Source organism: Salmo trutta, chromosome 6 (assembly GCF_901001165.1).
Source record: "Salmo trutta chromosome 6, fSalTru1.1, whole genome shotgun sequence".
Classification (NCBI taxonomy): Eukaryota; Metazoa; Chordata; class Actinopteri; order Salmoniformes; family Salmonidae; genus Salmo; species Salmo trutta.
In genome coordinates this window covers 31,293,246-31,315,661 of record NC_042962.1, presented here as the reverse complement: position 1 = coordinate 31,315,661, position 22,416 = coordinate 31,293,246, and the positions used below count along the sequence as shown (strand labels likewise).

Genomic DNA, 22,416 nt, shown 5'->3' with positions numbered 1-22,416 from the left:
CGCAAGACCCACTGATTGATGCTTATTTATAAAACCCTCTTAGGCCTCACTCCCCCCAATCTGAGATATCTACTCCAGCCCTCATCCTCCACATACAACATCCGTTCTGCCAGTCACATTCTGTTAAAGGTCCCCAAAGCGCACACATCCCTGGGTCACTCCTCTTTTCAGCTCGCTTCAGCTAGCGACTGGAACGAGCTGCAACAAACACTCAAACTGGACAGTTTTATCAATTCATTCAAAGACTCAATCATTAACACTCTTACTGACAGTTGTGTCTGCTTTCCTTGATGTATTGTTGTCTTTACCTTCTTGCCCTTTGTGTTGTTGTCTGTGCCCAATAATGTTTGTACAATGTTTTGTGCTGCTACCATGTTGTTGACATGTTGTGTTGCTACCATGCTGTGTTGTCATGTGTTGCTATGTTGTGGTCTTAGGTCTCTCTTTATGTAGTGTTGTCTCTCTTGTTGTGATGTGTATTTTGTCCTATACTTTTATTTTTAATCCCAGCCCCTGTCCCCACAGGAGGCCATTTGCCTTTTGGTAGGCCGTCATTGTAAGGTTAAATAAAATAAATAAAAATGACAGTGCCATGTTGAAAGTCACTGAGCTCTTCAGTAAAGCCATTCTACTGACAGTGTTTTTTCTACGGAGATTGCATGGCTGTGTGCTCGATGTTATACACTTGTCAGCAACTGGTGTGGCTGAAATAGCTGAATCCACTCATTTGAAGGGGTGTCCAAATACTTTTGTGTATATGAAGTATAGTTTCAGCCACTTGCGAATTTAAGTAAAGTAGGCCTGCAAACGCTATTGCTGGGTCTGAGCCCTTACAGGCGCTACATGGTCAATCTGCTGCCTGCATTGGCTGTGCAGCATTTACGGTGTTATGGCCTCTGCAGAGCAGTACAGAGCTGTTGTCAAGGAAGTGAGTTTTTGTTTATACAGGACCTCCCGCCCCCACCTACGGTCAACAAATCATGTCAATGATGAGCCCTCTGCATTGTTACAACATTTGAGAGGCGCACCGCAATGAGGCATGGTGCTCAATGTGGCCTCTGGAGGCTTTGAAATTGTGTTACGTTTTCCATATGGCGCCTCCGAACACATTTTTCGGATCAACCATACATTGTCTCTTAGCCTTGGTAATACATTAAGCGCAAGCTGGGTGTCAGTGGTTTTCTAATTATTTATAGGCATCTCAGGCTATTGATATTTTTTTATTGATTCTAGGACAAGGTCTACCTGTATTTTGGGGGGGAATAATTAATTATTACGCTGATGGGACAACTTGTGGCACATTGTATTGCTTTTGTCACTAACAAGCGACCAATCGTGTGAGGGGCAACCTTCTAAAAAGGCATCACAATTATTGTTGGTCACCTGACGTAGTAGGGTAAAGTAAACCTTCGGTAAATCGCTTCCGTTGGCAGGGCCAGTAACCACCGGTAGGACACAGGCGGGCAAGAGCCGGGAATTGCGCGACGACTTTCTTTTCTCATCTAGCTCAATTGATTTACGATAGTCTTGCAAAAACAAGGATTGCACTTGATTTTAAACAATGGCTTCACTGTCTATCCATTCAAGTGTGGATTATGCTAAAACCCTTCTCCCGGAATCTTGGGTGAGGTAAGGATAAACTACCTGGTGTCATTTAATTTCCCAGCATTATAGGTAGCCTATTTAGAGCTACACCTACTAACAGGGGAGAACTGGGACGAAAGTAACACTTGTTTGTTGGTTTTTGTCTCCTAATTACTCCGATCGAAAGAAGTAGCGACTCCATATTTGATGAAAAACGTCTTAGTCTGTGTCCTCTACCATTAGCAACTGTAATTTAATTTTCTAGGGTAAATTAAATATACATTGAACAGACCTATGCAAAGTTAGTTTTGTAACTGCCGGCGGGCGAGAGTAACACAGAATTGTGACAAGTAAAAGCTGGCGGGTAGTGCATGCTGTTCTATATCAATATCAGTCTTATGTCTGGTTTGTAATGCTCGTTAGTTCATACACTTGAAGGTATCAGCCAAAATTTCATGTTTGTTTCAATTGGTATAATTATGCTATAGGTTTGACATCAACATTTTAAGCAATGAAAATGAATCAACATCAATGTTTAGCAAACAATATTTTGCCTTGCAATATTAATGACTAAAATGGAACAGCTATATTAACTATTTTCTCATCTCACTTTAATGGGAATGTAGTAGGATATGTTTTTCAGTTTTCAATGCAAAAACGTACTTTTTTTTTGTACTTGTACTGCTCAAAACCACTTAACTTGGTGTAACATGGTCAGACTGGGCTGTTTTTTTGGGGGGGGGGGGGGGTTGCAGGGTTCATCCTCCATTAGGAATGTGCTGATTTCACTGCATAATTTTAGCTTCTGTTTTATCTGGGAAATGTTTTACTTTCGTCCCAGCTCTCCCCCATATCCTACTGCATTTAAGCCACCAAACATTTGAAAATACTATTCTGAATCATCTAAAGACGCACCTGTGAAGCGTAGCCTACATTAGGATTTGCCAATGAGTCATGTCCCCGTGCGAGACAGACCAGTGGCCTTCTTCCAGACACCATATTTTTTTTTTGAGACACGACTGAACTGCAACGTTTTAAGAACAAAACCGATCTCAACATGGTTTTGAGTAAACTGTTTTGCAACAGAATCGGCGTAATGAATATACCCCTGTTGACCGCGCCACCAGTCTGTCGCGCAACAGGCCATGACTAATTGGCAAATCCTAATTATGTAGACAATTGTGCGTCTTTAGAAAATGCAAAATGGTATTTTCAACGTTGAACCGTAAGATACGTTTATGTAGAGCAAACATACCTATCCGACATGTAGAACAAGGAATCATGCCCACCCTAGTCATGGCATTTCCACAACTGAGTGTGGCCATGCCCCAAATTAGTAAGACTTTTTAAAGTGGCCATTTTAAAACTCTTTAACTCAAACATCTGAACTTTAATAAAATTATGATAATATAGGTTGAAAGCAAAAGATGTCAAGTAATGGTAATACTTCTGTGATTTGACTAATGCCTGTGGTGTGCCCTTTGTCATACATTTCCACAGAGGTCTACCTCCCCTCTTCCCCTCATTGGCAGTGTAATGATGTTGCAATATTATATTGAATAGGACTGAAGTGTTTTTTTTATTCACAGATATTGTCAATCACTAGGTATTGACTAAATAGTTATGTGACTAGGCATGAAACTCAATTCTTGATTAGCTGACACTGGGAGAACAACCTGTTCAGACAACTCTAAAGCCTTGTTCACACTGGCAGTTTGAAGTGACAAAAATCCTGTTTTTTTATATATTTGAATCTGTTCTTTTTCCTGCTTTCTGAACATCCAAAAAGCACATGGAATCAGATATTACAAGCCACATTTCAAACCACCTTTGTAGGTGCTTTGAAATCAGATGCAAATCTGGTTGCTGGCCATATGATTTATTTGCCCTCAAGTGGTTTTTAAACTTATTTGGCATAGCTTGCTTGCTTGTTAGCTAGCTACTATGTGGAAGCTCCTTAAAGGAGTAAGGGGAGGACCATCCTCAGTGAATTTCATACAAATGTAAAATGTTTGAAGTTATCCTTTTTAGATAAAACTACACTAAATATAATCACGTCACCAAATAACTGATTAAAACACTATTTTTGGTAGCACCATGGTGTAGCTGGAGGACAGCTAGTTTCTGTCCTCCTCTAGGTACATTACATTAACTTCAATACAAAACCTAGGAGGCTCATGGTTCTCACCCCCTTCCATAGACTTGCACAGTAATTATGGCAACTTCCAGAGGATGTCCTCCAACCTATCAGAGCTCTTGCAGCATGAACTGACATGTTGTCCCTCCATTCAAAGGATCAGAGAATTAATCTAGTACTGAAAGCATAAGCTACAGCTAGCTAGCACTGCAGTGCATAATGTGGTGAGTAGTTGACTCAAAGAGAGAAATGAAATAAACAGTTTTGAACAAATGTATTTCTTCCAAAATGAAGGAGAAGCAAGAGAAATAGTGTAATTTTCTTTTATTTCAGTTTAACTTACTTAGCAAATGCAGCTAGCAAGTTTAGCATACTGAAACAACCTGCTCAACCAGAGATTGCTATGTTAGCTAGCTGGCTATGACTTTCCAAGTTAAATTGGTAATACCAAAATCTTATTGCCACTGGGCCTGCTGGTGTAACAGCTTACTGACTGTACACTAATGTTGCTGCATAGAAGCTCATTTGAAACTGTTGGACTAAGGATTACACTCTACATCAGCTAGATGTGGGCAAGAGTGTGCAAGGTGGTATTGAATGTCACTGTCTGTCCATATGTCACTCAAATTTGTCTCACGACCTATGTTGTAAACTTTCATTCAGAGGCTTGGTTGTAGCAACCTCACGATGGGTATAGGGGGAAGTTTGAGTATCTTGTAGCCTAACCCTATTGCTGTTACATTGAACTGGGTGAATGTAATATGAATGAGTCATCCAATATGCTGTAATAGAAATAAGGCCATGCTCATGAGAGAAATTGTCCTCCCTCAGCTTAAATGTCACTGACCGCCACTGCTTTACATTTTGACAAGAACATGTGATAGGATAACTAGCTTGTTAATTGTTTACAAACAAATTAGTGAATTTTGTAAACTGATAAACCTGACTTGCTAGTTGACTGCTGTAGCTAGCCAAAAAGGACTTGTTTTCAAAGTTGGATCATAACGTCTTTTTTTTTTTTTAAAGCCTCAAAAGGATAAGTTAAAGTTTTTCTTACACTATAATTTTGAACATTCAAAGTGACTGGGAAATGTCCATGGCAGCCATTGTCACCTTAGCTTGCTACATAACTTCTTTGGTGGTGCTCCTGCTTCCTATAACTAATCAGCCTACACCACTGCACACACACCCGTCATTACTATGAGAAATAGCATGGACATGTCAGCAAATGATTTTCTCAACACACACACGCCTGATTTGGTCACTTGTAACTTGCTGTTTGGACAGTCATTATTCCTAAACAGATTTGATAAACTAGGCCTGTAGTGTGAACAAGGCTTAAATGATTAGAAGTTAAATCACATTCATATAAACTCGTTTTCTTTAAAGTTCAATTTCAGTTCTGCACAACTAGGTCTGTCAATTTGTTGACAGCAATGAGGCTATTTAAATCAGGCCTGCAGTGTGAACAAGGCCGCTTGCTCTAGCTAACTTCCAATGTTAGCTTTAGTTTGAAACGCATATCTGAATAATTCAGATGTTATTCTTGGCATATATTTTAAAGAGTTCCACTTGCTCTATAATCTCACTTATTAGAGGTCGACCGACTAATCGGCAGGGCCGATTTTTATTTTATTTTTTTCAAGTTTTCATAACAATCGGTAATCTGCATTTTTGGATGCTGATTATGGCCGGTTACATTGCATTCCACGAGGAGACTACTTGGCAGGCTGACCACCTGTTATGCAAGTGCAGCTAGGAGCCAAGGTAAGTTGCTAGCTAGCATTAAACTTATATTATAAAAAAACAATCAATCTTAACATAATCACTAGTTAGCTACACATGGTTGATATTACTAGTTTATCTAACTTGTCCTGCGTTGCATATAATCAATGCAGTGCCTGTTACTTTATCGAATCACATCCTACTTTGCTAAACAGGTGATGATTTAACAAGCGCATTTTCAGAAAAAGCACTGTCGTTGCACCAATGTACCTAACCATAAACATCAATGCCTTTCTTAAAATCAATACACACGTGTGTATGTATGTATATATATTTTCTTATTAATATATATATATATTTTTTTAATCTGCATATTTAGTTAATATTGCCTGCTAACATGAATTTCTTTTAACTAGGGAAATTGTGTCACTTCTCTTGCGTTCTGTGCAAGCAGAGTAAGGGTATATGCAGCAGTTTGGGCCGTCTGGCTCTTTGCGAACTGTGTGAAGATCATTTCTTCCTAACAAAGACTAATTCATTTGCCAGAATTGTACATAATTATGACATAACATTGAAGGTTGTGCAATGTAACAGCAATATTTAGAGGAGGTGGGACCAAGTCATTGTTTTGCAAGTCCGAGTCAAGACTGACAAGTCTCAAGTTCTAAACTTTGAGTTTCGAGTCCTAAACAAGTCATAATGTGCTCTTCACCAAATGTAATACCGTTTCATATTTAATAGAGTAATAGTATATTACATATATGCAAATCATGAATGCTTTTAAAAATATCTATATTTATTAATTTCCAAATAAATGTTATATTTCCATGGATGTACATGGGTAGCCATGAGAAAGACACACCCCCCCCAATAGTGATCGAGGATCGCTATGGGGCGCAATGGGAGACGTAGGCTTCTACACAATTGCCCAACCTTAAAACACACACACACACACACACACACACACACACACACACACACACACACACACACACACTCTCTCTGTGCGGTTACAGTAGGCTAATGTATGTCAATGGTTTTAGGAACAGCAGTAACATCAAGCAGGATTTAGGGCTACCAACTGCCTAGCCAGTTGTAGCTCAATCTTGGGTGCAATGATCACGTTCCTGCACTGACTTACTGACTGTGTGGAGGCTCATTGAGTTAATGTTACGTTAGCCTACATGATACACCAGTAAAGTCATAAAATATATAAGTCGAGTCATAAGGCTCAAGTCAAGTCACGAGTCATCGGTGTGAAAGTCGAGTTGCAAGTCATCATATGTGACGAGAGTCCACACCTCTGATATTTAGACTTAGTGTTGCCACCCGTTCGTTAAAATACAGAACAGTTCCGTATTTCACTGAAAGAATAAACGTTTTTGAAATGATCGTTTCCGGATTTGACCATATTAATGATCAAAGGCTCGTATTTCTGTGTTTTTATTATAATTAAGTCTGATTTGATAGAGCAGTCTGACTGAGCGGTGGTAGGCAGCAGCAGGCTCGTAAGCATTCATTCAAACAGCACTTTCCTGCGTTTGCCAGCAGCTCTTCGCTGTGCTTCAAGCATTGCACTATTTATGACTTCAAGCCTATCAACTCCCGAGATTGGGCTGGCAATACTATAGTGCCTATAAGAACATCCAATAGTCAAAGGTGTATGAAATACAAATGGTATAGAGAGAAATAGTCCTATAATAACTACAACCTAAAACTATTTAACTGGGAATATTGAAGACTCATGTTAAAAGAAACCACCAGCTTTCATATCTTCTGAGCAAGGAACTTAAATGTTTAGTTTTTTACATGGCACACTTTTACTTTCTTTTCCAACAGTGTTTTTGCATTATTTAAACCAAATTGAACATGTTTCATTATTTATGAGACTAAATTGATTTTATTTACTTATTAAGTTAAAATAAGTGTTCATTCAGTATTGTTGTAATTGTTATTATATTTAAATATAATATTAATCGGCATCGGCTTTTTTTGGTCCTCCAATAATCGGTATCGGCGTTGAAAAATCATATCGGTCGACCTCTAATACTTATTCTGCTGAGACCTGATGATCCTAATGCGACATTTGAGATGCTGTCTCCTCGCTGCGGAGATGTGGTAAAACAAGGAGGTAGACGTACAGTATTTCTCTGTAAGAAGTCTAGCAGGTAGTATCACTCCACACTAAGAAGCTAGTCACAAAACAGTCTAAAAGTCTTAACTGGAGACATTACCTGTCCTGAACACGACCTTGAACTGAACTAATTTTCCTTTTTTTTGTCCTTTTTGCTTCTATACTGACAGGTCAGTGTCAACTATCCAAACGACACTCTCACGCCGGATCCTTCCCCCACCCAAGCCTCGTCCCTTCAGGCTCTGTACCCAGAGTCGAAGGCAGAGGAAAGGGGTAGTGGCCGCCTCCCTGGATGACCTCCTAGACCAGGTAAATGCATACTCCTACCTTCAGCAGGACAACGTTGTGGAGCGTTCAGATACAAATATATTTAGCAGAACAAACATACCTCTGACAAGTAAAATAAAAAATCACTTATGTATCTTAAGATGAATGCACCAACTGTAAGTCACCCAGGATAGGAGGGTCTGCTAAATGACTAAAATATGAATGTATTCTGCTCTGGATGTAATTTCTATCTGCAACGTTTGCATACTGTTTGTGCCGCTGGGGTATTCACAATGCTTGGCATTCAACATGTCAGTCTTTAAAGTATTCAGAGAGCCATTTCATGGGGACAGAAAATCAGTCTCTCCAACACTTACATCAACCCCACTAAATAATTGGTGTAAGATTTTTTTTTCTTTTAAGTAATGTCTTTTTAAAGGAGGAATGTGAGGTGGAACTTCCTGCAAATGAGATGTCATCAAGTCCAAGGACAGGTTACATTACCTTGTGAAGTTAATATACACAAAATTGCAAGCACTGCTACTAGACAGGCAACTCTGTAACCAAATGTTAAATAAAATGTGAACATTTCAACACATTTAATACACTCCTGGTTTACTGACCCTGTTAAGATGATGCTGCTTGTTGCAATTGTTGAGTAACCTCACCCGAGAGACTTGGGGTCCGACGTGCAGTGGAGTGAAATGTTACAGAATGTTCAGATAGAATTATGTTATGTAGAGCAGGGAATCATATGCAAGACATTTCTATCGGCAGAAAGTTTTTCCCTCCTGAACGCAACCCAGTCTCATGTTGTGCAAATTACCTACAGTATTTGTGATTCGCAAATGGATATAAACTCAGCAAAAAAAAGAAACGTCCTCTCCCTGTCAACTGCTTTTATTTTAAGCAAACTTAACATGTGTAAATATTTTTATGACCATAACAAGATTCAACAACTGAGACATAAACTGAACAAGTTCCACAGACATGTGACTAACAGAAATTGTATAATGTGACCCTGAACAAAGGGGGGTCAAAAGTAAGTCAGTATCAGGTGTGGCCACCAGCTGCATTAAGTACTGCAGTGCATCTCCTCCTCATGGACTGCACCAGATTTGCCAGTTCTTGCTGTGAGATGTTACCCCACTCTTCCACCAAGGCACCTGCAAGTTCCCAGACATTTCTGGGGGGAATGGCCCTAGCCCTCACCCTCCGATCCAACAGGTCTCAGACGTGCTCAATGGGATTGAGATCTGGGCTCTTTGCTGGCCATGGCAAAACACTGACATTCCCGTCTTGCAGGAAACCACGTACAGAACGAGCAGTATGGCTGGTGGCATAGTCATGCTGGAGGGTCATGTCAGGATGAGCCTGGAGGAAGGGTACCACATGAGGGAGGAGGATGTCTTCCCTGTAACGCACAGTGTTGAGATTGCCTGCAATGACAACAAGCTCAGTCCGATGATGCTGTGACACCGCTCCAGACCATGATGGACCCTCCACCTTGCCGGTGATGTCTGGTGAGGACCTGCCTTACAACAGATCTATAAGCCCTCTCAGCCTATTGCGGACAGTCTGAGCACTGATGGCGGGATTGTGCGTTCCTGGTGTAACTCGGGCAGTTGTTGCCACGTGGTCTGCCACAGTGAGGACGATCAGCTGTCCATCCAGTCTCCATGTGCGCTGTCTAAGGCGTCTCACAGTATGGACATTGCAATTATTGCCCATGCCACATCTGCAGTCTTCATTCCTCCTTGCAGCATGGCTGAGGCACGTTCACGCAGATGAGCAGGGACCCTGGGCATCTTTCTTTTGGTGTCTTTCAGAGTCAGTAGAAAGGCCTTCTTAGTGTCCTAAGTTTTCATAACTGACCTTAATTGCCTACTGTCTGTAAGCTGTTAGTGTCTTAACGACCGTTCCACAGGTGCATGTTCATTAATTGTTTATGGTTCATTGAACAAGCATGGGAAACCGTGTTTAAACCCTTTACAATGAAGTTATTTGGATTGTTAGGAATTCTCTTTTGAAAGACAGGGTCCTGAAAAAGGGACGTTTTTTTTTTTGCTGAGTTTATGGTTGCTCTTCCAAGGATGGTCACCTGGCACGTCATCCTTAAAACATCTGTAAAAGTGCAGTTCTCCACAAATACAATGTTAAAATTGTTGATTGAACAAAATCGTTGCCTACTTTTAGCATATTTTCTTAAAAAAAAAATAATGAACAACTTGAAAATCACATGATGGTGTGTGCTATGACACCGGTCCTCCCCAGACAGCAAGTGCCTTCCTGTTGACATGCCAGTTCCTCATCCTGGTGCTAGAGGAAGATGGGACAGTGGTGGACTCTGAGGCATTCTTCCAGTCCCTGCCAGCCAATACTCCAGTCATGGTCCTGCAGGAGGGAGAGATGTGGACTCGAGTACGTATACATACATACATACATGCATGCATACAGTTGAAGTCAGCATTTACATACACCTTAGCCAAATACATTTAAACTCAGTTTTCACAATTCCTGACATTTAATCCAAGTAAAAGTTCCCTGTCTTAGGTCAGTTGGGATCACCACTTTATTTTAAGAATGTGAAATGTCAGAATAATATAATTATTTCGGCTTTTCTTTCATCACATTCCCAGTGGGTCAGAAGTGTACATGCACTCAATTAGTATTTGGTAGCATTGCCTTTAAATTGTTTAACTTGGGTCAAACCTTTCGGGTAGCTTTCTACAACTTTCCCACAATAAATTGGGTAGATTTTGGCCCATTCCCCGACAGCTTTTGCAACTGAGTCAGGATTGTAAGTCTCCTTGCTCGCAGACGCTTTTTCAGTTCTGCCCACAAATTTTATGGGATTGAGGTCAGGGCTTTGATGGCCACTCCAATACCTTGACTTCTTTGTCCTTAAAACCTGTTGGGGATACGGGGTAGCAATGAACCCTGAGACGGGATTGCTAGCAAGGCTGGAAATTCAAAACATCAAAAATCTAATAATTTCAATTTCTTAAACAATCAACTTTTTTACACCATTTAAAAGATAAACATCTCCTTAATCTAACCACATTGTTCGATTTTTCAAAGAGGCTTTACGGCAAAAGCATAAAGTTAGATTATGTTAGGACAGTACATAGCCACAAAAGTACAAACATCCATTTTCAATTCAAGGTCAGGCGTCACCAAAAGCAGAAACCAGCTAAAATTATGCACCAACCTTTGACAATCTCCATCAGATGACACTCCTAGGACATTATGTTATACAATACATGCATTTTTTGTTCCATCAAGTTCATATTTATATCCAAAAACAGCATTTTACAGTAGCGGTGAAATTCAGATTTTTTTCTTCTCTGAAATGCTTCCGGTGAACAACGTTACAATTTACAAAATTACTATTCGAAAACATTGGTAAATTATAATATTGTCATTCAAATAATTATAGTTTAACATTTCATAAATGCTACTGTATTGCCAGATTTCAAAATAACTTTACTGGGAAATCACAAGTTGCAATAAACCGGGTGCTGTGCTAAGAACAATAGGCTAGGCTATGTAGGTTAGCATCATCTTGTAACCATGTAATATCAATAATACCATTGTCAATAATCCCTTACCTTTGATTATCTTCATCCATTGGCACTTCTAGGAATCCCAGGACCACAACAAATGTGGTTTATTTTGACAAAGTTCATAATTGATGTCCAAATAACTCCAAGTTGTTCCATGTTAGCGCTTCGGTAGCTACTAAAAAGTAGCGTGGGGGGTGTGAAGTCACGGCGAAAAGTTAAAAAAATAATCTATTTACGTTCGTTCAAACATGTCAAACGTTGTTTAGCATCAATCTTTAGAGCCATTTTTAACGTGAAACATCAGTAATGTTTCAACCAGACCTCACCTGTGTCTAGAAAAACGTTTTTGAAAAATGTCTCGCGTCTCATGATTGCGCAGGTGCAGGCAATAATGGAAGTGACGACATCCCAGGGACGTCAACTTCCCTGCATTCTAATTTGGTCTCTGTTAATCATAGACGCTTCAAACAACTTTATAAAGATCGCTGACATCTAGTGGAAGCCGTAGGCGTTGCGAAATGTATCCTTTCTCACTGTGGTATCTAATAAACAATGACACAAAGAAAATAGTACAGCCACAAAATTCTTTTTTTCTCTCAGGTTTTCTCAGGTTTTTGCCTGCCATATGAGTTTTGTTATACTTACAGACAGACACCATTCAAACAGTTTTAGAAAATTCAGTGTTTTCTATCCAAATCTGGTAATAATATGCATATACTAGCTTCTGAGTTGGTGTTGGTGGCAATTAAAAATGGGCACATATTTTTTTCAAATTTCTCAATACTGCCCCCTAGCCCGTAGAGGTTTTAAGCCATTTTGCAACAACTTTGGAAGTGTGCTTGGGGTAATTGTCCATTTGGAAGACCCATTTGCGACCAAGCTTTAACTTCCTGACTGATGTCTTGAGATGTTGCTTCAATATATCCACATAATTTTCGTTCCTCATGGTGCTATCCATTTTGTGAAGTCACCAGTCCCTCATGCAGCAAAGCACCCCCACATGATGCTGCCACCCTAGTGCTCCACGATTGGGATGGTGCTCTTTGGCTTGCAAGCCTCCCCCTCTTTCCTCCAAACATAATGATGGTCATTATTGCCAAACAGTTCTATTTTTGTTTCATCAGACCAGAGAACGTTTCTCCAAAAAGTACAGTCTTTGTCCCCATGTGCAGTTGCAAACCGTAGTCTGGCTTTTGTATGTCGGGTTTTGGAGCAGTGGCTTCTTCCTTGCTGAGCGGCTTTTCAGGTTATGTCGATATAGGACTCGTTTTACTGTGGATATAGATACTTTTGTACCCGTTTCCTCCAGCATCTTCACAAGGTCCTTTGCTGTTCTGGGATTGATCTGCACTTTTCACACCAAAGTACGTTCATCTCTGAGACAGAACGTGTCTCCTTCCTGAGTGGTGTGGTCCCATGCTGTTTATACTTGCGTGCTATTGTTTGTACAGATGAACGTGGTAACTTCAGGCATTTGGAAATTTCTCCCAAGGATGAACCAGACTTGTGGAGGTCTAACTTTTTTTCTGAGGTCTTGGCTGCTTTCTTTTGATTTTTCCATGATGTCAAAGAAAGAGGCACTGAATTTGAAGGTAGGCCTTGAAATACATCCACAGGTACACCTCCAAATGACTCAAATGATGTCAATTAGCCTATCAGAAGCTTCTAAAGCTATGACATTTTCTGGAATTTTCCAAGCTGTTTAAAGGCACAGTCAACTTAGTGTATGCAAACTTCTGACCCAATGGAATTGTGATTAAGTGAAATCATCTGTCTGTAAACAATTGTTGGAAAAATTACTTGTCATGCACAAAATAGATGTCCTAACCGACTTGCTAAAACTATAGTTTGTTAACAAGAAATTTGTGGAGTGGTTGAAAAATGAGTTAATGACCCGACTTAAGTGTATGTAAGCTTCCGACTTCAACTGTACATACATACAGTCAGGTCCATAAGTATTTGGACAGTGACACAATTTGCAAAATTGTCTCTGTATGCCAGCACAATGGACTTGAAAGGAAACAATCAAGATGTGCATTAAGTGTAGACTTTTGTCTTTAGTTTAAGGGTTTTGTCAATTATTGTATTAAACATGTAGGAATTACAACCTTTTTTTTATACATGGCCCCCCAATTTTAGGGGCTCAACTAATTGGACAAACTAACAACCATAAATGTAAATTGAGTTAATACTTGGTTCTAAATCCTTTGCTGTCAATGACTGCCTGAAATCTGGAACCCATAGACATCACCAGATGCTAGGTTTCTTCCCTAGTGATGCTATGCCAGGCCTTTTACTGCAGCCGTCTTCAGTTCCTGCTTGTTCTTGGGGCGTTTTGTCTTCTGCAAGTGAAATGCATGCTCAATTGGATTCAGGTCAGGTGATTGACTTTGCCAATGCAGAGCTTTGCACTTCTTTGCCTTAAAGTATTGTGTTGCTTTCGCAGTATACTTCGGGTCATTGTCCAGCTGCACTGTGAAGAGCCGTCCAATGAGTTGACGCATTTGGCTGAATCTGAGCAGATAATATAGCCCTGAACACTTCAGAATTCACCCTGCAGCTTTTGTCAGCAGTCACATCAATAAATACAAGGGAACCAGTTCCATTGGCAGCCTTACATGCCCACGCCATAACACTACCTCCACCATGCTTCACAGATGGTGGTACGCTTCGGATCATGAGCAGTTTCTTCCCTTCTCCATACTCTTCTCTTCCCTTCATTCTGGTTACAAGTTGATCTTTGTCTCATCTGTCCATAGGATGTTCCAGAACTGTACAGGCTTTTAAAGATGCTTTTTGGCAAACTCTAATCTGGTCTTCCTGTTTTTTAGGATAACCAATGGTTTACATCTTGTGGTAAACTCCCTGTATTTATTCTGGTGAAGTCTTCTCTTGATTGTTGACTTTGACACAGATACGCCTACGTCCTTGAGGGTGTTCTTGATCTGGCCAACTGTTGTGAAGGGGTTTTTCTTCACCAGTGAAACCATTTCTGTCATCCACCACAGTTGTTTTCCATGGTCTTCCGAGCCGTTTGGTGTTCCTGAGCTCACCAGTGTGTTCTTTCTTTTTAAGAATGTATCAAATAGTTGATTTGGCCACATCTAATGTTTTTGCTATTTCTGATGGGTTTGTTTTGATTTTTTTTTGCCTAATGATGGCTTGCTTCACTGGCAGTGACCGCTCTTTGGCCTTCATATTGAGGGTTGACAGCAACAGATTCCAAATGCCACACTTGAAATCAACTCTAGACCTTTTATCTGCATATTTGTAAATTAACTAATGAGGGAATAACACACACCTGTCCATGGAACAGCTGAGCAGCCAATTGTCCAATTACTTTTGGTCCCTTAAAATGGCTGTAATTCCTACACTGTTCACCTGCTTTGGATGTAAATAACTCAACTTTAACCTGAAAGTCATTCATTATTTAATGTCAACTCCAAAATGCTGTGGTAGATGGCTAAAATAACAATGTCCAAATATTTATCGACCTGATTATGTACATACACACAGAAGTGAACTTTTGTGTGCTAGGCATAATGTTGCCTTGGAAAAAGCATTAGAAGATCACTATCTGCTGCAACTTCATATTAAATGAGGGCTGGCCATGTCGTACTTCTCTGTTGTAGGACTGTGACTCTTACAAATTTTGGATGTCACGTTTCCCAATTGTGGAGACTTGCTGTATTATCACACACCACAAGAGGGCCACACTTTCACATCAAACCAGGGATCTCCAAGTAGCTCTCTGGAACTAGAGTTGGAGATCCCTGGTTTGATGTGAAAGTGTGGCCCTCTTGTTTTTAGAAATGTTTACAAATGAAAAGCTGAAATGTCTTGATTTAATAATAAGTAGTCAACCCTTTTTTTATGGCAAGCCTAAATAAATTCAGGAGTACAAATGTGCTTAAGTTGCATGGACTCACTGTGTGCAATAATGGTCTTTAAACATGATTTTTAAATGACTACCTAACTTCTTGTACTCCACACATAATTATCTGTAAGGTCGAGCAGTGAATCTCAAGCATAGATTCAACCACAAAGACCAGGGAAGGTTTCCCAGTGGTTCACAAAAGTGCAGGTAATGATAGATGAAGAGGGGAAAAATAATAATACATTTAAAAAAGGAGCTATTGAATATCCGTCTGAGCGTGGTGCAGTTGTTAATTACACTTTGGATGGTGCATCAATACACCTGTCACTACAAAGATACAGGCATTCTTCCAAACGCAGTTGCCGGATTTCACCATGAGGCCAATGGTGACTTTAAAACAGTTGCAGAGTTTTCAATGGCTGTGATAGAAGAAAACTGAGGATGGATCAACAGTGCTAACCTAATTGAGAGTGAAAAAGAAGCATGTATAGAATAAAATATTCCAAAACATGCATGCTGTTTGCAATAAGGCACTAAAATAATACTGCAAAAAATGTAGCAAAGAAATCAATGTTTTGTCCTGAATACAAAGGTGTTGGATTTGCCCCAAACAAAACAATCACCGACGTCCACTCTTCCTTTTTTTTTCTAGCATGGTGGTGGCTGCATCATGTTATGGGTATGCTTGTCATCGGCAAGACTAGGGAGTTTTTTTTAAATAAAAATTAACCGAATAGAGCTAAGTACAGTCAAAATCCTAGAGAAACTTGGTTCTGTCTGCTTTCCAACAGACACTGGGAGACAAATACCTAAAACACAAGGCTAAATATACACTGAACAAAAAAATGTAAATGCAACATGTAAAGTTTTGGTCACGATTCATGAGCTGAAATAAAAGATCCTCAATTTTTATTTCTCTACCATAATCTGACTCCAATGTTTTAGAGAATTTAGAAGTATCTCCAACCGGCCTCACAACCGCAGAACGTGTGAGTAGTTTGCTGATGTCAATGTTGTGAACACGTTGTACCCCATGGTGGGGATTATGGACGGCGTTACAGTTTTGACTTAAATCGTCTTGAAAATCTATGGCAATAATTGAAAATGGCTGTCTCGCAATGATCAACAACCAACTTGAGAGCTTGATGAATTTGTAAAAGAGTAATTGCCAAATATTGTACAATCCAGGTGCAAAGCTCTGAGACTTACCCAGAAAGACTCACAGCTGTAATCGCTGCCTAAGGTGATCTCTTGACTCCGGGGGTTGAATACTTATCACATTTTTATTTTGGCATCTTTCAGAGTATTTTGTGATTGTTGACAAAAAATGACACATTTTAATCCTACTTTGTAAAACAACATATTTTGGAAAAAGTCAAGGTGTGAATACTTTGAATGCACTGTATGTCTAAATCATGCCTTGATTAGAGGGAAGAATGAACCAGAAGTGTAACTCACCTAGCTTGCCAGATTTTAATAGCCCTGTCTTAGACTGACCTTTGTCCATTCTTGTACAGGTCCTCCCAAGTTCCAGCCAGACCAAGAGAAATGGAATTGGTAAATTGAGTTTCGACCTGTACAAGTTGAACCCCAAGGACTTCATCGGGTGTCTAACCATTAAAGCGACTCTTTATGAAATCTACACACTATCGTATGACGTTCAATGCACCAGGGCCAAGGGTATCTTGAAGTGAGTACACTACTACCACACCATCTCTCAAGGGGAAATGTATGGGGACAGTGGGGGGGGGGGGGGGGTTAAATGTCAGGTGAAGTAGACTGATTTACAGGAGCAGTCAAAAGTTTGACTGCTCCTGTAAATCACCTACTCATTCAAGGATTTTTCTTTTTCTTTTTCCTTTTTTTTTTACATTGTATAATAATAGTGAAGACTTCGAAATGATGAAATACCACATATGGAATTTGTAGTTGCCAAAAAAGTTTTAAACAAATGAAAATGTATGTCATTTCAGATTCTTCAAAGTAGCCACCCTTTGCCTTGAGTTTTGCACACTCTTGGCATTCTCTCAACCAGCTTCACCTGGAATGCTTTTCCAACAGTCTTTAAGGAGTTCCCACATGCTGAGCACTTGTTGGCTGCTTTTCCTTCACTCTGTGGTCCAACTCCTTCCAAACAATTTCAATTGGGTTGAGGTTGGGTGATTGTGGAGGCCAGGTCACCTGATGCAGCACTCCATCACTCTCCTTCTTGGTCAAATAGCCCTTACACAGCCTGGAGGTGTGTTGGGTCATTGTCCTGTTGAAAAACAAATCATGCTCCCACTAAGCGCAAACCAGATGGGATGGCGTATCGCTGCAGAATGCTGTGATAACCATGCTGGCTAAGTGTGCCTTGAATTCTAACTAAATCAGTGTCACCAGCAAAGCACCCCACATCTCACCACCACCTACATGCTTCACGGTGTGAACCACACATGCGGAGATCATCCTATCACCTACTCTGCGTCTCACAAAGACACGGTGGTTGCAACCAAAAATATTGGTTTAATGTCATTGCTTGTGGTTTTGGCCCAAGCAAGTCTTATGTGTCCTTCTGTGGTGGTTTATTTGCAGTAATTCAACCATGAAGGCCTGATTCACGCAGTCTCCTCTGAACAGTTGATGTTGAGATGTCTGTTACTTGAACTCGGAAGCATTTATTTTGGCTGCAATCTGAGGCTGGTAACTCTAATGAACTTATCCTCTGCAGCAGAGTTAACTCGGTCTTCCTTTCCTGTGGCGGGCCTCATGAGAGCCAGTTTCATCATAGCACTTGATAGTTTTTGCAACTGTACTTTCAAAGTTCTTGGAATTTTCCAGATTGACTGACCTTCATGTCTTAAAGTAATGATGAACTGTCATTTCTCTTTGCTTATCTGAGCTGTTCTTGCCATAATATGGACTTGGTATTTTACCAAATAGGGCTATATTCTGTATACCACCCCTACCTTGTCACAACACAACTGTTTGGCTCAAATGCATTAAGAAGGAAAGAAATTCCACAAATTAACTTTCTGGAATTACAGGCACACCTGTTAATTGAAATGCATTCCAGGTGACTACCTCATGAAGCTAGTTGAGAGAATGTCAACAGTGTGCAAAGCTGTCATCAAGGCAAAGAATGGCTACTTTGAAGAATCTCAAATCTAAAATTATATTTTGATTTAACACTTTTGGTTACTACATGATTCCATGTGTTATTTCATAGTTTTGATGTCTTCACTATTGTTCTACAATGTAGAAAATAGAAAAAATAAAGAAGCCCTTGAATGACTAGGTGTCAAATCTTTTGACTGGTACTGTACATTTTTATAGGCACTGGTCAAAATGTAAAATATTTTAGCAGAGAAATATTCAAAGTCGGCAGGTCATTGTGTCTTGTGTTTTTGTTAATTCATTCCCACTGGGCACAGACGTCAGTTAAACGTCTAGTTCGGATTTGCATTTAATGGCGTGGCAACTAATGTGAAACCAACAAGAAATTGGACTAAAGTAAAAAATATATATATATACATTTCTTTGCCAGTTTTCCACGTTGATTCAACAATTGTTGGTGTTTAAATGACATGGAAACAATGTTTCGTCTACCAGTTTGTGTCCAGTGGGTTGGCTGCAAGGATATCTGAAGATTCCAGTTTTTTTAACATGAACAAGTTGGGGCTTACAACTGGGTCTTCACTGAACAAGTTCTGAGATATCAGAATATATGTTTTGACTGTATTATGAAGTTTTCAGCTCTGCCTTTCGCATTCTCTTTAGATCTCTTCTGCGTTATCTGACCTATGTGGCGAGAGTGGCGGGGCAGCTGCTTCTGTGTTGTTCCTCATACATACTGCAGTACATTGGGAATGATGACTACTAGGACATGACCAAAGTCCAAGGCCCTGTTTGAGCTCTTTAAAATGCACCAGGTGAAAAGTGTCCAGGGCCTCCCGAAATGCCATTTGTCTCACTAAGTAACTGGGAAAATTCCTTCATGAGATGCGTGTAGGCCTTGTTACCGGCTGGTTTTGTTGAGCCACTGCAAATGTATGTAAAACAATGTTGATATACATCAAATAAAAGCACTGCCCTGCTGGAGGAGGACGTAAATACAATATGCACATTTTTACTATGGGCAACATATTCCAACTTGCATGTATCTCTAGTTGGGATGGTGTGATTTTGTTGATTTTTAAAGTCGTAAAAAAAAAATCTGGTTGGCCTCTGTAGCAAAATATCAATGTTCTTAAACTGTCCCTTAATCTGGATGGCCCCATTGTGTTGTATGTTTTTAAAGAGAAAAGCATGCCTGACATGTTGCTTGGATTGACTCGATGGTGACTGTTTTTAGTGATTCCATTCCCCATCAGAATAGCAATCTACTAGGGTGAATCTCAAGTATTTCCTCTCCATGCATCTTCTCAAATTGCATTGGAGGAGATCACCTCAGATCTTGTCCTCCAATGCGTTTTGAGGATGTGAGGAATCGAGCTAAGACTTTATGGCCCAATGCTAGGTAGCATAGGTTCGAATAGCTGACTCTGGAAAAGTCATTGTGCCCTTGAGCAAGGCCCTAATTGTGCCAGTAAGTCGCTCTGGATAAGAGCATCTGCTAAATGACTAAAATGGGGTTTACTCCAGGACCAATTGAAAGCCCAACTGTCTGGGACTGGGCATTGTCTAAGTACAAAAAAGTTCAATTTGGAAGCACTCTGAAACTAAAATGTCACTGAATAGTTGCCCTGTCTGTCAAATCTATAAATAAAGGTTTTTGTAAAACGTCTCATCTGACTTGATGCAAGCTATTAGTTTGTCAATGATTGTATATTTTCTGTGGGCTATGTCAAATACATGGACATTGGGGCTCCTATGCTTCAGTCAGAGCCTAGCTGCAGTCATTTTGCAGACTGCCATGATTTCCTTTGTCGGCCTTAAGCTCTTTAAATCCATTGAGCTGTGTGCTAGTGATGGGTGGTCAGAATTGGTACAGTACATTATCACTAATTCTGCTGCGTAACCACAGTGACTTTTACATATCCTTCGCCAGAGCAATAGACACACATTTCTGTGAACAGGCATTTAGAATATTTGAGTGCAATCAGACTATTCGTGGACACTTCCAATACATGACTTATCAATCCTGTTTGTTCTACCTGGTACAATTCTATCTGTACATTGTGTGTTACACCCTCCTGAACAAAGGGCATTGGTTCCTTTATGGGCAGTCCAAAGTTAGCAGTGTGAAAGCCACACTTCTGATATTCTCAATTGGGTGATTTGATCATTTTAGTCTTGCAGGAATGTCATTCATGGTCAGAGGAATTATTCATGGTCAGAGGAATTAAGGGTAGTAGGCTACATTCTGGGTTGTGTTCATAAGGGGACACCGTACCAAACGGCATAAAATGGACAGACTACAAATACCTGTCCAAGACTAGCTTGTTGAGCCATATGAATACAACCCATCTAGTCCCCCTGTTTCAGTCTGGTGTGCTTAACTCATAAATGTGACTCTCCACCTGGATTTAGTGTTACAGTATATTGCAACATTTGAAGAAAAAAAAACCCACACATTTTAACATTGGATAAAAGTTGATTCAGCTACAAAATGTATCATTCACTGCATTTTTGAGGAACAATGGGGAAAGTTAATTTTGCTTTGAAAGTTGATAAACTTGTAAACTCATTTTTGAGAAAATGGCCTTTAAATCTTTTATCTAGAGAAGAGCTCTTCCTTGTCTACACCCATATGCCATTGTTCAAACCCTCTTAAGCTTTAGCCCCACCATCTAATTTCGCTCTCGGCGCGTTCAGTGCGCACACTTGGCGCTCTGGTCGTTTTGTTTAACTCTGGATACCATAAAAAAAGCCTACCAGCTCTGCTGGCAATAATTTCATTATGCTTTTTTGTTGACGTTTACTAACACAGGCCATATTCAACGGGTGTTGTACACTTTAGTTTAAGACCAGTAGCTAGCTAGGTAAACAATGTGTAAGATCTCACACACACGTAACGTTAGCTAACGAGCTAGTTAAACAACAATGAACATAACGACACGATTTGGCACAAGTACCCTGCATGAATCTGCTGGGAGCATACCAACCAGGTTCAATGTTTAGCTTGCAAAGCAAACGGCTCTGGGATACGAATAATAATGGCATACACGTGACGTTAGCTAGGGAGCCAGCCAGCTAACGTTAGCTAGCTAACAGTACACTTTAGCTTGAAATGAAACCACTTTCTGTCAATTAGAAATGTGTAATATCTGAAAATGTAGCTAGCTAGACTATCTTAACCGTATACATCATCATGCATGATGGACGTGTCTCCCTGTCACGGATGCCCTTAGTTTGAAGATGTAACCCATAGACAGGTGTTTTCTCCATCTCTTTAGCTATCATACTCGAATTCCACTGATTTCAGAACTCAATTCTCCAGAAAGTGGAGAGCAACACTTATGCAGCTCCACTACACGATACATTTAAAAAAAGCTGCGTTCGACAGGATTACCAACGCAGACTGACCAGCTCAAATAGACAGAAGCCTTCTATTTGGCAGACCAATCCAAACTCCTCTCTCGACATGTCCAGCCCACTCATTTATCTCAGCTAATCATGGCTAGTGGGAAGGTAGCTAACTTTTTCTGTGGCTTAACCAACAAGGCTCGTAATTTAACAATTTGATTCGTATTTACAGATGGCATCCAAGTATGTTAAGGCACATGAAAGTTCACATGTTCCAGAAGACATTTCTGCCAAAAAAAATAAGTTGTGACTTGCGACATACGCCTAGTTTCCTGAAACGGGTCACAAATGTGCAACATGTACTTCCTTTGTGTGATAATTTCTTGTCACACCCTGTAAGGTACGTCCATTGTACCTTTTTGCAGTTTGTACCTTTTTTTTTTTTTAGGGTACCACCACAGTGACAAATGTTTGTTCCTTTCAAGTGGCAAATATTAACTTAAGTCCCTTACACTTCACCATCCCACTTCTGACAATAACGTAGCAAATTCAGAGGGTAGCCCCAACCGGGACTCGAACCTGGGTCCAGCGACTGTCAAGCCAACACCTTAACCATTACACCAAGAGGTCTGTACTTGACTAGGTTGCTCAGTGTTGGGTTAAGCTCGCTACAAAATGA

General features: G+C 40.1%; 1 protein-coding gene across 1 annotated transcript; it reads left to right on the top strand.

The window, feature by feature from the left end:
* Positions 1-1,035: 1,035 nt before the first annotated feature.
* On the top strand, positions 1,036-20,058 carry cidea (cell death inducing DFFA like effector a). The gene is made up of 5 exons (XM_029756174.1): positions 1,036-1,629; positions 7,751-7,889; positions 10,122-10,268; positions 16,808-16,980; positions 19,050-20,058. The coding sequence occupies exons 1-5, from the start codon at positions 1,562-1,564 to the stop codon at positions 19,150-19,152; spliced, it is 630 nt and encodes a 209-aa protein (XP_029612034.1). The 5' UTR covers positions 1,036-1,561; the 3' UTR covers positions 19,153-20,058.
* Positions 20,059-22,416: the final 2,358 nt, after the last annotated feature.